The sequence below is a fragment of the Betta splendens genome, chromosome 12 (genome assembly GCF_900634795.4).
Source record: "Betta splendens chromosome 12, fBetSpl5.4, whole genome shotgun sequence".
NCBI classification, from domain to species: domain Eukaryota; kingdom Metazoa; phylum Chordata; class Actinopteri; order Anabantiformes; family Osphronemidae; genus Betta; species Betta splendens.
Genome location: NC_040892.2, coordinates 3,367,501 through 3,382,436, shown reverse-complemented (window position 1 = coordinate 3,382,436; position 14,936 = coordinate 3,367,501). Strand labels below are relative to the sequence as shown.

Sequence of the window (14,936 nt, the reverse complement as noted above, 5' to 3'; positions counted from 1 at the left end):
AATTTGATAAAGACAACACACACACGTACTGTACAGATATATGCACTTTAATGCGTGTATTCAAACTAAGAGGTCTAACTTGTAGCGTGTTTAGGGGGGTCAACGAGGCTGGTTCCCTGCTTGTTCGTATTCTTGAGCTGAACCCTGAACGCAGCATCGTTCAGTAATCATGGCGCCGGCCAAAAGACGCAACGTGAGTTCGGCAAAAGCTGCAAAACAACGTATAAAAACAGCTAAAATTGACCTAAACGACAGAGTCGAGCTTATACTTCAAAGCAGAAAACACGCCAACGACGTTTTTGACGTCCTCGAGGGCCTTCAGGTAAATATACCCAGCCACAGTCATTTGGATAGAAACCATGCTGGTTAGCCAACAGCCTGGTCGCCTACACCTTAAAGCATATACTTGCGTAAACATTAACACATCATCGTGTGTTTACAGTCGGAACAAGAGAAGGATGTTGTCAATGCTATCGATGCCTCCAGCAAGTTGTTCTGCACCTTGGTGGAGAGAACGGAGCTGTTCAGGGGGAAGCTGCCCGAAGAGGAGGAGGCGTTGAAGGGTCAGTGCAGGCTGCTAGTAATTCACCGTAACTAACCGAGACTGTAACCCACAGCGTTGTTATCGGGTCCATTGTGGGGGATACAGGAGGATACAGCGCTGAGGAAAAGTACAGCATCTTCATGAGACACCGGTACCACAGCTGCGTGGAGATGCTCCTGGAGCACCTCAGCAGCGAAGCTTACGGCGTCAGGGTGAGAGTGTGCTGCTGGTTCTGTTGACAGTATTAAAGTAGACGATTCATTTTCACTATTAAGATGAGATAGTTAATCAATCTTTGAATAGATATTAAATTCAAGTGTATCTCTCCAAACCCAGGAGAGTGCTTTATGCAGCCTGATGAAGTTTGCAGCAGCAGTAGGACAGCATCCGCTTGAGGACTTGGACTGGAGTGAACATTACAGCTTCCCAAGAGAACTCATACAGGTTCATTAAGAAAAGAACATCTCTTTTTGTGTGATTTCTATAAATGTATTTTACTTCATGTTACTTGCCAAGACAAGAAATGGCAGATTAATTCTGTTGTTTGGATAAATAATCACAGACTACATGTATTTGTTATCTATATTTAATTGGATTGTCAGACAGTGGTGGACAGGCTGTTGTGCAAAACTACAGACAACTCCCTGCTGATCTCGAGGTTCCAAGAGTTCCTTGAGCTGGAGGATGTCCGCTATTATGTCATGAGTTCTGTTCGTGCGAGTGTGGCCACTGTCATGGAAAAAAACAAAGGGGTAGGAGATGTGTAGCACTTTGCTTAACATTTAACTTAACAAATTATTTTTGGGGCTAAAAAAAGGTTTGTTTTTATTTTTCATATCAGGCAGAGATGTCTTTGTATCAGAACAACGTGTTCAGTCTTATGTCCAATATCAGCATGCCAAGTAAGGAGTCTGACCTCAGCAACTTTATGGTTAAACAAGCAGGTAAGACCTGGTTTTTGTAAGTAGTTTTCCTATGATGATGCCTTTATGGACAGACATTTTAAAGAATTGTTTTGTTTTTCAGCCAAACATGAGGACTGGAAAGCTGCTAAACTGCATGTGAGTGTAGTGTCTTTAACCAGAGCTTTACATTTCTGTTTTTAACAGCAATCGTTTGCTCAGTATGATTTTCTTACTGCCCTGTTTTATCAAAGGAACACAAGCGTGCTTTTGAGAGGATGTGGCTTGGTTTTCTCAAGTATAAGGTATTCTAAAAATTACAATTGCTCAAATATTCTTGAAACGTGAAATTGTGCCATGTTCATTGCCTGACGTCTTTCTCTACCTTTGATGTAGCTGCCAAGCAAAATGTACAAAAGTGTCCTGGTGGTCCTCCATGACTCCATTTTGCCTCACATGAGTCAACCCACACTTATGATCGACTTCCTGACTGCTGCTTATGAAATTGGTAATTTGTAACAGTTTCATATGATAAATTAAAAATAACAGTTGTGACATTTTAAAATCTCTATATATTTCTGTTATTAATCGTTGCCATATTTATACCATTGTTATGATGATGGTAGAGATAAAAGCGTTTTGTTATGTTCTTGTTAAACAGGTGGGGCAGTTAGCCTGCTGGCCCTCAATGGCCTTTTCATCCTCATACATCAACACAACCTGTGAGTAAAACATGACAAATAGATTTGGCCACATGTACTAGTCACACAGCTCGCACATTAAAATATTTATCAAATATTTTATTCAATATATTTTGCACAAAATGCTAAATCTGTAAAAGACAAAAAGAAATTTGTGTTTTGCAGAGATTACCCTGATTTCTACAAGAAGTTGTATAATCTTCTCGAGCCCTCCATTTTCCATGTGAAGTACAGGGCACGCTTTTTCCACCTAGCTGACATCTTCCTCAGCTCCAGGTACAACCGTTGTTGACCTTGTTGGGATTTGGTGCTATATATAGATAAAATCTAATCTAATTGAATTGAATTGTTGTTCTTCTGCACAGGAACACAGCAGTAGTTAAATCTAGTTGTTGTTGACCTGTAGCGTGCAGTAGGAATAGTGTTAGTAATCAGTATGGTTCTGTGTGTGTTTTCCCCTCAGCCACTTACCAGTGTACCTGGTGGCTGCATTTGCCAAACGCCTGGCTCGCTTGGCTCTCACCGCACCACCTACTGCGCTCCTCATTGTGCTGCCCTTCATCTACAACCTGATCCGTCGCCACCCGTCCTGCAGAGTCCTCATTCACAAGCCCAGCACAGAGGACGGTGAGTGTCACTTCACACCAGTAGTACAACAGGAGTTTTGCTTTGATGTTTTAGCAGCTATAATGCAAGGAAACATTTTATACTTTATATTTAGGTGTTTGTTCTTATTTATGATGACAGAGTCTTTGGAAGACCCATATGTCATGGATGAAGAGGATCCTGCTCAGTGTCATGCATTAGACAGCAGCTTGTGGGAGATCATGGTGTGTATGTGGTAGTCATGGGTCCACAAAAAAAACATCCATGACACTAAATGAACAAAACATACTTAAATGGTTTTATGAGTCAGTTTTTAGATAAACTGTTGAAATAAACTGTTACTTATGCTTTTCTGCAGACATTACAGAAGCACTACCATCCAGATGTGGCCAAAGCTGCTATGTTGATTAGGAGACCCCTGTCAGTACAAGAAGATGACATCGGTGAGGTGCTAGAGACAACAACATATGAGGTAAAACGTAGTTTCTTTCTCAGACAGTTAGATCCTGTTGATAAATGGAGTGTAGAAGCAAATTGACTTTTTATTCATTCCTTTCACTCACCAGAGGAGCATAAGTAACGTCCTATGTTTCTGTCTACAGCTGATGGAGAGGGACCTGAAGATCCAGACCAAGAACATCCCTCTGGAGTTTGAAACTGCCGTACAGTTACTGCAGGGAGGGGGTGACGCATTGGGACAGAACTTCTGTCTGGAATAAATGAACAGACTGGAATGATTTTGTGTTTTTTATTTGAGCGACCAGTTCATCTGTTAAGGTGGACAAATTATGGACAGACCTCCCTTCATAAAACATATCAAGATACTTCTGGAGTACGTTGTGCAACAGTTGTGACAATTGTGGATCAATAAAACATATCAAAGTCCAGTGTACCAGTTAATTTTAACTTATGTACAAATTGTAATGCTGCCAACACGATCAGAAACAAAGGGAGTTGGTGCTTTTTTTTTTTTTTGGTGCATGTACTGGTCTAACTCTTCCTATCCACAGCCTGAGAGAATTTGCTGTTGTGAAAATATGCTAAAGTTCAACATTTGGTTTGTAATCAGCTGAGATGTCGTACTGTAGTTGTGTGTATGAGCTAATGTTGATTCATTCAAACAGTCTTTAACTGTTGTACCTGAATGTACCAGGTAGTCTCCCATTGGTTTAATACAGGTGGGAGGTTAGGCTGAAATGTGCTTCCCCATCTCCGGCTCAAACGTGCTCCTCTAGTGCCATATGGCCACGCAGCAGGCAGCCTTGGGTACAAAAACACTGAGAGCGAGAGAGACATCTGAATCATGACTGAGATCTGTTGGAAAAGAGCAAGTCATCGGAGGGAGAAGCTGTCCAACGCCGCACTGAGCCCGTCAGACGCGCTATGAGGAGCCAAGGGAGCCACACAGGCTGCAGCGACTTACTGCCGTTTAGTCTAAATGCATTTAGTTTTATTGTCGCTGTGGCTTAAAGAGCGGACGCCAGTTTCATCATCTGCATCATCGTCTCATCATCTGCACGAAAAAGATGGTAGACAAGAAGCCAGCACAACAGAGGGAATCAGGAAGAGGATGAGGAAGTGAAGAACAACACTTCTCAGGGTAATAAATATGAACCAGGAACTTTAAAGCTGTTCATCGTATGTTGTGTTTGGTGTCTATAGGTAAAGGCCTGAACTTTATCTGTAACTACATGTGTTAATGTAGCGAAGGGCAGACTTTAGGCAGGCCTTTTTAATAATTACTCTTGTTTCTGTCTGACCTAAACAACAGCAAAAGATGATTCAAGCTGATGTGAAGCTGTGACAGTAGTGTCCTACTTTAAATAAAGCAGTGCTACCATGGAATAAATTGATTGATGGAATAATTAAGGGCAAATGAGAAACCCCACATTCCGGCCTGGATAGTGACGTAGGCTGCCGTCCGACAGATAAATCTGGGAGCACTGTGGGCTCACAGAGATCCTGGCAGGACGAGACGTTTCTCTAGAAATCTACAGGAGCCCTGAGCTCTGTCTGTTTTTGCTCTCACTGTTGTTGTTGTTGTTGTTGTGTCTCTTCTCATCCTCCACAGTCGCCGGCAAGGAAATAGAGGCTGTCCAAGGTGAGTCAGCGTGGAGAAGCTGTTTGAGCGTTTGGCTGAGGCTCAGGGACACACGGGCAGAAGGAGCTGCTTAATCCTGCAGTTAGTTTTTCCACGCGCTATGGGAAAAAAAGGCTAAATGTCACAAGTCGTATAATAGTTTTGTCCAGTCACTGACGTTGGTTCATTCATAGTAGCTCACTTTGGACTTTGCTATTAAAAACTAATTTAAAAATGAAAACCCTGCTCTGTTTAGTTTGAATGAGAGCACTGTGTGTTGATGCCATGCACTAGTTACAGTCATTTCACTGTGGTCATTTCACTGTGTGTGTGTGTGTGTGTGTGTGTGTGTGTGTGTGTGTGTGTGTGTGTGTGTGTGTGTGTGTGTGTGTGTGTGTGTGTGTGTGTGATGCACAAAGGTACAAGCAGGTCAACATAAATGGGGATTTAGCAGCAACTGATAAAAGCTGATGTTTCTCTCAGACTCCGCTGTCATTGTGTTGCTGTGTTTCTGTAATCCTCTTATGTAACTGAGGGGAGTGTTCTCTCTTACTGAACACTGATACACATGTGTAAGTGTATAAAGTACATTGGTCACACCCGCTGCCTGTCGCAATTATGCACGAAGTGATGCAGGAGGCTGAAAAAGTCCTCAAAACAAGGAGTGAACTGCTGTGGTGTGTGTATATCGCTGTGTGAGTGTGTGTGTGCGCGTGTGAGAGAGGAGATGCGAGGCTTACAGCGAGTGTTGTGCTGTGTTTGTAATCTGTGGGTCTTCTAGGTGATAATGCGGGATCACACGTCGGGTGCTAATGTGGAGGAGCTGCTGAGACAGTCTCAGATGGAGCTGCAGTGGATCCAGAGACAGCTGGCCATGATCGCCGCCAGGAACATACATCAGCAGCAACTGCACGCCAAGGTACCGTGGGTCTGTGTCACGCTGCTAAGATTAGCATTCAGCACAACAAACAGAGGCACATCAGATGATGCTGGCTTGTGATACTAGTAACACTGAAGACTAACAGCTTGATGCAACACAACCAACATAAACAATGAAAGGAAAAGTTCCTGTTAACAGGACATAAATACGAGACAGAATCAGAAACAGAGGTGTGTCTTTAAACAGCTGCAGGGGACGAACAGGTGGATGCAATGATTAGTTACTATGGACAAAATCAATGGAAAACTAAACCTGACTAAAACGCTGTCATCATAAGTCAAAGACAAAACTGATCCAAATGTATGTAAAGAAAACAAAACAAACCCAACACGGAACTGATAAAACATGCGATCATGACATTTACCCTCCTCCTTCCTATAAAAACAGCTGAGACATGTTAAATATTCTGACTGTTTAATGGCTCCTCTGTTGTTGATGTGGAGGCAGAGGAGGCCCACAGCAGAAACAACCCGGATGATGTAATGAAATCATTGTGTCTGTTTGCGGTCCTTGATTGCTATTGTTCTTCCTTTGGCTAATTGACGTTAATCTCATTCCAGCTGTGCACACAGAAACCCTGCAGTTGTTACAGTTGTTGAGCGGAGGTTCACTTTTGTCAACTTTCTGGAGGCCATGGCTTATTAAATACTTGTGCTCATATTACTGTTCTATAACACATTTTATGTGAAACCAGGCGTCAGTGGGTGCCACACCCTCCCATATAGACCCGAAGCAGACAGTTTAAAAAGAGTCCTATCTGCATATTTATACTGTACAAGTCAAACCAGTTTCCATCAGCTCCTGAACCCTGGTCTCACTGGGCTTCGTGTCGTCTCCCAGAGCCGATGCGCAGCGTGAGTGAAATAGTCTGGATGGCATCAGGCTGCGAGGGTTGCTAGGTAACAGAGGGGAACAGTCTGTACGCTCCGCTCCGCTCGCTCCTCTCGCTCACGCACGTCCCATCCTCTCCTGCGTCCTGCGTCTCCCTCACGGTGCTGAACAGGGAGCGGCTGTCGACCAGAATGCGTCCGCGGCGGACGCAGATGTGTAAATATGTCAGGAGGTGTGAGCAGAGCCTGCACACGTCTGCGTGGGAGAGCGTGAACGCGGAGATGCCGGACCTCCAGCCCGCTGCAGCCGCAGCCTCTCCCCGCGAACGCGAGCACATCTGCGCGCTGCCGCTCCGCGGTTCGGCCCCAGTCGGTCGCCAGGTGGCGCTGTGGCAGCCTGTTCATCCGCTCCCGGTCCAAACGAGGTTACGGTGAGGTCCTGGCGGCGCGGGCCGCCCAGCGCACGCCACTTGACCCTCGCCGCCCTCGCTTTAAATGCGGCCGCTGCACGCTGCTGTCCTAATCCATTCATTTCATGGGGAAATGAATGGAACGAAGCCACTGGAGGAACACAGTCCGTGTGGTGGCTTCAAATCAGCAGCTATTCATTACTGCTGACGTGGAGCGGAGGGCTCCTCTGCATGGCATAACATAGTAAACAGCCCCTATTACATAATTATATGCCGTAACGTCTAATAGCAGCAATAACTACCCACAGTATCTGTTCTGCCTAATGAACAGCCAGTCTGTCACATTTCAGCACTGGGCGGGTCAGAAAAACTCCCAGGAAGTAAATTCCCCCAACGTATGCGTCAACGTGGCTGTCCTCGACGGCGGCGAGGGTCTTTTGGAGACCGTTCCCCAGGAAAACAGCAGCTCCCGCATGCGCCTGTGCTCATTCCGCTCCCGGCCGCCCTCCTTCTGGCCGTCGCTCAGCAGGAGACACTGTCACTGGAATGCGTCACGATGACGGGCGCTGACGCAGCTGCTGTCGGAGCGGCTCGGCGCCAGGAGGTCGCGTCCCCAGGGGGCCCCGGCCCACGAGGGAGCGGCCGGGGTCGCAGCCTCCACGTTGGTTCTGGTGTTCTTACCTTGTCTCAGGCAGCCTGATTAGCAGCCCTTTCAGGTCCAGTTCTCACATGCTCGTCCAGGTCCCGACTGAGGTTCTGTTGGGAAAACTAGAACTACCCGCTGGCAGGTTTGCCCGTCTCTCTGCCTGTTCTTGGACGGTCCAGCACGCTTCACTGGTGGGCTCGTCTGCTTGGCGGGGCCGCTGCACTAGCAGGTGGATCTGGTCCTGGTTCTGTGTGCTTGGCAGGTCCGCACTGGCTCCGGCGGCCTGTGAAAACAGACATCTTGCTTGAAACTTTGGTTTTAGTGTTTCTGCGGAGGATAAAACTCTGGCTTGTGTAACATGCTAATTGATATATTAGAATAAGCTGCCGTTCAAACCGTCTGTGGGTGGGTCTACGGGGGTTTATTTGAACAACTATGATGCTCGCTGGGTGCTTTTCTCATGAATTTCACTTTTAGATGATTTTTTGGGAATCTGTGAAAAACAAGAAAAGTGCATCCTCTGATCCCTGGAGGGGGTTAATCTGAGGCTGCTACTTTCATCCTTACATCATCCAAACAGCAACACAGCTCCGCTATTTGCAACCCCTTGATTGACAGTTCTATTCTAAAACAAGGCAGCTGTGAACTCAAAAATATCATCAGATTGCACACATTCATGTCTGTTGGGAAGATAAACAGAGGAACCTCCGGCCGTCCCGTCACACGCGCGCAGTTTATCCTCATTTGGTTTTGTCTTTCAGCTGAAGCGCGACGCTTCCTCCCAGCAAGCTTCAAACCACCCGGCCCACAACGCGAGCCGCTCTCGGCCGCTGGAGGAGAGGAACCGGGCTTTGAAGCTGGAAGTGGCCACGCTTCGCCAGGAGAAACAGCAGTGCAGGAAACTGGTGAGTTTTCCCAGTTTGTGTTGACATGAAGCGGCTTTGTGGAGTCGCGCCGCAGGATGTGCAGGGTCCACGATGAGGCCCGTGCCCCCCCTCGACGTGCACGTCTGCATGCACTGCATTGTACATTGCACACGCACGCGCCTCCGCCGGGCGGCCTCGCGTGGCAGGGCGTGTCTGCCGTCGCCTTGGCAACCAGCTCGCTGGCAGCGGGGGCCGGGTGGCGGAAGCTCAGGCTGAACGGGTTTCCCACAGCTTCCCACTGAGGGACACACTCTGCACCAGCGGCACCAGTGAGTCCGCGGCGGCCGGGGCAGGAGGCGGTTCGTCCGTCCTCACAGCCAGAACCCTGGCCCAGACCCGGCGCTGTTGTCTGTCACCGATGTTAACATGCTGCTGCACTCAGCAACTTAACTTAATAATGTTACGTAAGCGCGTGCATACATACAGTGGAGTCTGTTGGAGGTGGGCCAGCTGGGTGCCCAGCGGCACTTCTGCTGTGACTCCTGACAGCTACTCTCTCACAGACTGCATCATGGTCACTCATGCAAAGGCAAAGCGAGCCACGGATCAGTTCAACTCGGAGGCTCTGTCGTGCCGCGTCGCGCGGAGGAGCAGCTGCATTTATTCAGACTCACACGAGACCTCGAGGATTGTAAACAACGACGGTTAGCGCATAAATACAGAAGCTGTGCTAAATGGTAGAGAATAATGGTAAAGTAATGGTAAACACCCACACGCACATAGTGGCCAGATGGCCGATTAGCCACTTCATTTCCCATTAAGTGGATGAATTCACCAGCCACAGTGCCACATTCACGTTCGGCTCCTTTTTTCATATATCTGTGCAGTCATTGTAAAACAGTTAAGTGTTAGGTCACAGACTGACGTCATGACGTTTTAAAGTCAAATTATTCAGTGGCTTCTCAGCAAGTTTCCTTATAGTAAAAGTGATCATGCAGATCAACTTTGTATTGATCCGTCCCACAAAAATGCGCCCACAGCAGTTGTCTCATGTGAATTCATCACCTTTCTGCATTCAGCGCCATCGCTCTGGCACAAACCGGTCTATTTTTACTTTATTTGCCTGTTCACTTGAGCAAGCATGGTGAATTAGGCTGGCAGACAAACGCCTCCCGTCCACCGTCTCACGCTGACAGGGTCGGTGAGAGAACATATTGAGAGAGGTGGACAAAAACAAACACGGAGACCCGGGTCGGTTGCCTGGCAACTATCTGTGATGGACAGTCGGAGAAAGGTACCTTAGGTAAGAAATGACCTTCCGCGTGCTGCGCGGCGGCCGCTAAAAGGCCACAGCTGTCCCGCCGGACACCGGTCGCCATGGCGACGGTTGTACACCGCCAGCGGCCTGACCTCCCGTGATGACGCGGGCTGTCCCAGTGCGAAGAGGAGTAGCGTGTAATCAATAGCCCCTAAAAGCCGTCTCGGCCCAGCTGACCCGCTAATCTCCCCTCTGAACTGCTCCTAATCAGCGATGCGCAGACCGAGCGGGGTCAGCGGTCCGGTGTGATGTGACGCGGATCAGCTGGAGCGGCGCCACACCATGTTCCCGTGTTAGAAAGGACGCGTGAGGGCTGCGCCTCCGCGTCTTTGCCTAATCTAATACAGACGGGGCTGCTTCTAATGGCTCAGTGTCTCTGTGTACTATTACATTAAGCCCCTGGTGCTGCTGTTTTTAAGTAAACCAAAGCAAAGCGCACACTGCAACCACACACACTGCTGATGCTGGTGCGGCGCGTGTACGGTCCTGCAGGTACTTTTACACTATAATAAGTATTGTTCTTGCTTTTTATAGCAAGCTCAGCTGTTTTTATTCCCTCCCCTCTGTCTTCTAACCTCCTTAGTGCCCACACCCACGCAGAGCTGTTGGTCTGGCCTCTGCAGAGACATACCTGCAAAATCTACGCAGACCTCACACAGACATGGCCTTGCCACAATATAATCACATTTCAGTCACGTTAATAAATGCGTTAGGCCTCATCAATGTCACTGTCATGGCGCTGCTTCCAAGTCAACTGCTGCCATTTGCTGCAGTCGTAAAGTTGTCTACATGCCTGTTGATATAAAAATCATATAAATTAATTTGCAGCTCATCTGTAAACAAGTTGTGTTGCATCAGACAGTAAATGTGCTGAAATATAAAACTGTGAATGTAGGGCCCTCCTGGATTAATTGGAAATCCGTCTAACTGGATTAAATCATTTTAGGAGGCGATCTGTGGTCCACCCACGCTCAGTCACGCTCATGCTGACACACGCATGGACATGCATGAGCCCTCGCACATAATCTGATGTCAATATGACATAATTGCTCATTGTCAAGAGGCAGTGAAGGCAGTGTGAAAACAAGTGTGTTCTGTGTTGTACTCGAAGGCCAAAAGCTGTGAAACTGTGAGCATTCGAGCTCCAAACAAACTGGAATAATTGGTCACATGGGGACGTTTTTAAGCCTTTCATAGAATTTAGCAAACAGTATAAGAGTAGATGATGCATTATGACTTATCATATATATTTTTATCATGACCCAAGCTTTCCAACCATCCATTATCGGAGCAGTGGTGCCGCAGCCTCTCCCAGCTGTCACTGGGCGAGAGGCGGGGCCCAGTCTGGACAGGCTGCCGTCCATCACTGGGCCGCACGCTGACAGACAACCACTCACACTTACACAAATGGGCAAGTCAGGGTCTCCACTTAACCTGACGGCATGCGTTCGGACGGTGGGAGGAACCTGGAGGCGCCCAGACTGGACAGACTCCCGCCTCATGACCATACAACCCAACTGGGTTACAATAAATGGAGGCAGAGCAAAAGCAGCGTTGACTTTATAATGCTGCTTCAGCCAAATGCTTATAAATGCTGCTTATTAACGGTGGTGTGCTGGTTAAAAAAACAAGCTAAAGTGGCAGCAGTCAAGACCACACACAATTAGTGTCAGGGCTTAAGACGTGAATTGAAGAGCGAAGGAGAGAGGGGAGGGTCTATCTGGCAGCAGGCTGCTGTCATTTCACTCAATTTGGCAGACAGGAAGAAAGGTCCAGACTGTGGTTGTACAGGGCAACCGTCCAATAAAGCAGCCTTATTTGTATCCCAGGCTCCGAGATGTCTGTTTCCTATTGGCGGTGACACCGCTCCTCCTATAACAGTAGCCCACTGATGTAGCTGATGGTTGTAGCAGTGGAACTGGCTGATTAATTCAACAGAGTGGATTTCCGCAGCTCGCTGCACACGCGTACAGCGTGGGAGAGAGGAAGGGGGAAGATTGAGCAGAGGGGGAGAGAGGGAGAGAGAGCGAGAGAGAGAGCGAAAGCACAGAAGAGAAAAGGGGAAAATGAAGGAGGAATGGTGTTAAGGAGGAGGGTCTTTGGGGGTGGGGAGAGAGTGAGGGAGAATGGGAAAGATTGAGTAGGTGTGTGTGTGTTTGTGAGAGAGAGAGAGAGAGAGAGAGAGAGAGAGAGAGAGAGAGAGCAACGCAGGCCCTAGAGCTGCTACTGATGCTGCTGCTGCTGCAGCCGTTTGACAATTCCCCACCCAGAGAGAGAGAGAGAGAGAGAGGAGAGCAGAAGGGAGGAGATCAGAGCAAGGAGGAGGAAGGAGTAAGCAACACATCAGCCGAGATGCTCCTGTGCTAGCCAGCTCACACGGTAAATCCTAATCCTTTATCACCATTCTGCTCCCTCTGCACCGCTGCTGTTTGTCTCCGTCTCTGCATCAGCGGTTCCGGCGCGTCACTGTTTGATTTAGCTCCGCTGAATCCTATATATAGTACGGGGGGTTAGCATAGCCGAGCGGCTGGGGAGAACCTGTCCGTGCGGCTGCTGCAGGACAAACAGACTCCCACAGAAGCTGGAGACAGGGGAGGGTTCCAACGTTTGGCCTCATCTGGGACTCCATGAGGAGGACGTGTCATCTGGGTTGTGTGTGCCTTGACTGAAGCATTCCACCTGTTTGGAGATGGTGTGTGTGTGTGTGTGTGTGTGTGTGTGTGTGTGTGTGTGTGTGTGTGTGTGTGTGTGTGTCGGGGCGTGTGTGGTTAGAGAGAAGAGGCTCAATGCTTCTGGCTTGGGAAGGTTAGTATGTGACAAACTGTTAAGCTCTGCTGGTGAGTGGTTGTGTGTGTGTGTGTGTGTGTGTGTGTGTGTGTGTGTGTGTGTTGGTAACCTGAGCCTGCTGACAGGTTGCCAGGTGTCGGTGATGAATATTAACTCACTGACACCCGCCTTCCGCTGGGCTTTTACGTAGGTACACGCTTTGCGTCACGATGTCTGCGTGTGCGTTTGCACAGCGAGTGTGTAAAGTCCATCGCTGCTTCATTAGCGCTACCTCTGAGCTGAAACCACCACTGACGACTAAAAACCCTGTAATCCTCGACTTGCTTCTGTACTTGCGCGTGTGACATTCGCATCATGTCGGTGGTGAAAAAGTTGTCAGCCGCTGTTATTTCTGTGGGCTGTGGGTGAGTTACACGACGCACCGGTGCGAATGCGCGTGTGCCTTAAAATATAAACTTCTGTGTCCGCTCTGTGCTGCTGTGTGGGCGGGTAAGAGAAGGGAAGGGCGAGAGGAAGAGTTGCTGCACAGTCCCATTCTGCAGCATTTCGCCTTTTCTTCCGGCGGTTGTTCATGTTCAGCTCCATCCCGGCGGATGAGAGACAGGGAGGAAAGTGAATGGAACCCCTGCTTCCAGTCTCGGGGCTGATTTCCTATTCACCTCTGGAGATCGCCAATGACTCAATCAGCCGAAACACGCTGCCTGACAAATCAAAATGTTCCTCAGGACGCACAGGCGCTGCAGCGATCGCCACGGTGACGGCCTCGCAGGGGCGTGGCAGCATCGGTCGCACATACCCACCGCTCCAGGTTCACTCATGACCTGCGTTCGAGCAAACTGTGTCCACCGCTCTCTCTTCTGGGTCCATGTGCTCCTAACGTATCAGCCTCCATGTGTTCCTTCACTGCTGATTCATGTGCACTTGGCTGCGGGGTGTAGCTAGACACGCAAGCATCAGATATGGTGAATGTGACGCGTTACTTTTTTTATCATCCCCGCACTCCATACCTGAAAGAGAGCCGTTTCTATAGCAACCGTATCTTCCCCTCCCCTCACCCCTGCCATCGCTGAGTGTGTGTGCGTGCGTGTGTGTGTGTGTGTGTGTGTGTGTGTGTGCTACTCCCGATGCAATGAACATGACTGAATATGAGCGAACGCGCCCATTGATTGCTAGCATGCGCGCCGCGAGTGTCGATGCCGTTTAGCCGGCGGGAGCGGCACAGAGATAAACAATGAGGGGATATTTCCTCCTCATGTTTCCTGGCAGCTTTTCAGGATACACAGAAGTTATATTAAAGCAAAGGCGCCGAGCACTGCGGAGAGGGGAGGAGGGTGGGGCGGTGGTGTGTGTGGGGGGGTATCTGTAGTAAATAGATGTCTGAATGAAGTCTAAATGCAAATAGAGTCTGGTTGCATTCAGCTGATGTCGTCATGCAGGTGCTGTACTTGCTCCTCTCCTCTGTGTAAATAGGCGCAGATGGACACTTGAGCACTGAATCACCCACTAGTTACGTTCTAACCAATTCACTTGCACCCATTGCGTTGGCTCCGTCTTTCCTCTCCGCCCCCTCCATCGTCAGCGTCGTCATCGTACCTGGTCTTAATTGAGCTGGACCTCGTTATGTGATGCTGTTTGCAGTCACGGCCCTCACACAAACCTCGGCTTGGTTCGGTTCCACTACATATGACATAGTGTGACACTGCCAAGCTACTGTACTGAAGGTGAGCCCTTTAGCGAAGGATGGCGCTGATAAAAGCCTTTTAATTCCACATCGCTAATTGCCTCCCGCTGTGTTCTGTAATTATTTCGCTCCCCGTCTTCTTGCCTCTTCCCTTCTCCTCCTTTGACCCCGTTCTCCTGCGATAAAGCGTTTGTCTGCACGTCCATCTAAATAACGCCCTGATTACCTCCCTTTATTGCGCCTGCCTCGTGCCGACACTTAGCCTCCTGTTTCGTGTCTGGTATATTGTGTCAGGATGGGGTGGATTGATCCTGTGGATGGAGGCCTGAATGGACTGAATGCCAAGGGCAGTTAGACGACGGGAGGGGGAGACGAGGAGGGTACACGATGTCAGAGGGACCAGTGTGTTCGGGTACAGCTGACACCATGGGACCTGTGCTCCTGTAACTGTCACCTACAGCTCGGAGCCACTGAGACCCGCTCACTGTAGAAACATTTGTCATTTGCATCAGCTGCGCAGAGTTAGAGGAGAAATTATTTCTAACATTTCTAATATAAACCTGAAAGCATAAATAGCATAAATAGACCAGTTAGTTATTATAATAGGTTGAATTAAAATGTATAA

The 14,936-nt window shown here is 48.4% G+C and overlaps 2 protein-coding genes and 1 long non-coding RNA gene across 3 annotated transcripts in view; 2 read left to right on the top strand and 1 right to left on the bottom strand.

Moving 5' to 3' along the window:
- Positions 1–104: 104 nt before the first annotated feature.
- Positions 105–3,640, top strand: noc4l (nucleolar complex associated 4 homolog). The gene is made up of 15 exons (XM_029168464.3): positions 105–322; positions 443–563; positions 650–756; positions 881–988; positions 1,147–1,296; positions 1,386–1,488; positions 1,571–1,605; positions 1,701–1,751; positions 1,843–1,954; positions 2,108–2,168; positions 2,313–2,423; positions 2,611–2,774; positions 2,895–2,977; positions 3,112–3,225; positions 3,356–3,640. Exons 1-15 carry the CDS (start codon positions 170–172, stop codon positions 3,470–3,472), a joined length of 1,590 nt encoding a protein of 529 aa, XP_029024297.1. The 5' UTR covers positions 105–169; the 3' UTR covers positions 3,473–3,640.
- Positions 3,641–4,346: 706 nt separating this feature from the next.
- LOC114866575 (uncharacterized) lies at positions 4,347–8,013 on the bottom strand. Its single transcript, XR_003787726.3, has 3 exons — positions 6,559–8,013; positions 5,574–5,776; positions 4,347–4,952 (listed from the first exon to the last, which is right to left on the bottom strand). It is a non-coding gene; the product is annotated as an uncharacterized LOC114866575 (long non-coding RNA).
- The window catches only part of LOC114866572 (RIMS-binding protein 2-like), a 33,568-nt gene continuing 24,252 nt past the window's right edge, over positions 5,621–14,936 (top strand). Inside the window, 2 exon segments of the mRNA XM_029168463.3 lie at positions 5,621–5,752; positions 8,421–8,564. Coding sequence (XP_029024296.1) covers positions 5,621–5,752; positions 8,421–8,564 — 276 coding nt within the window.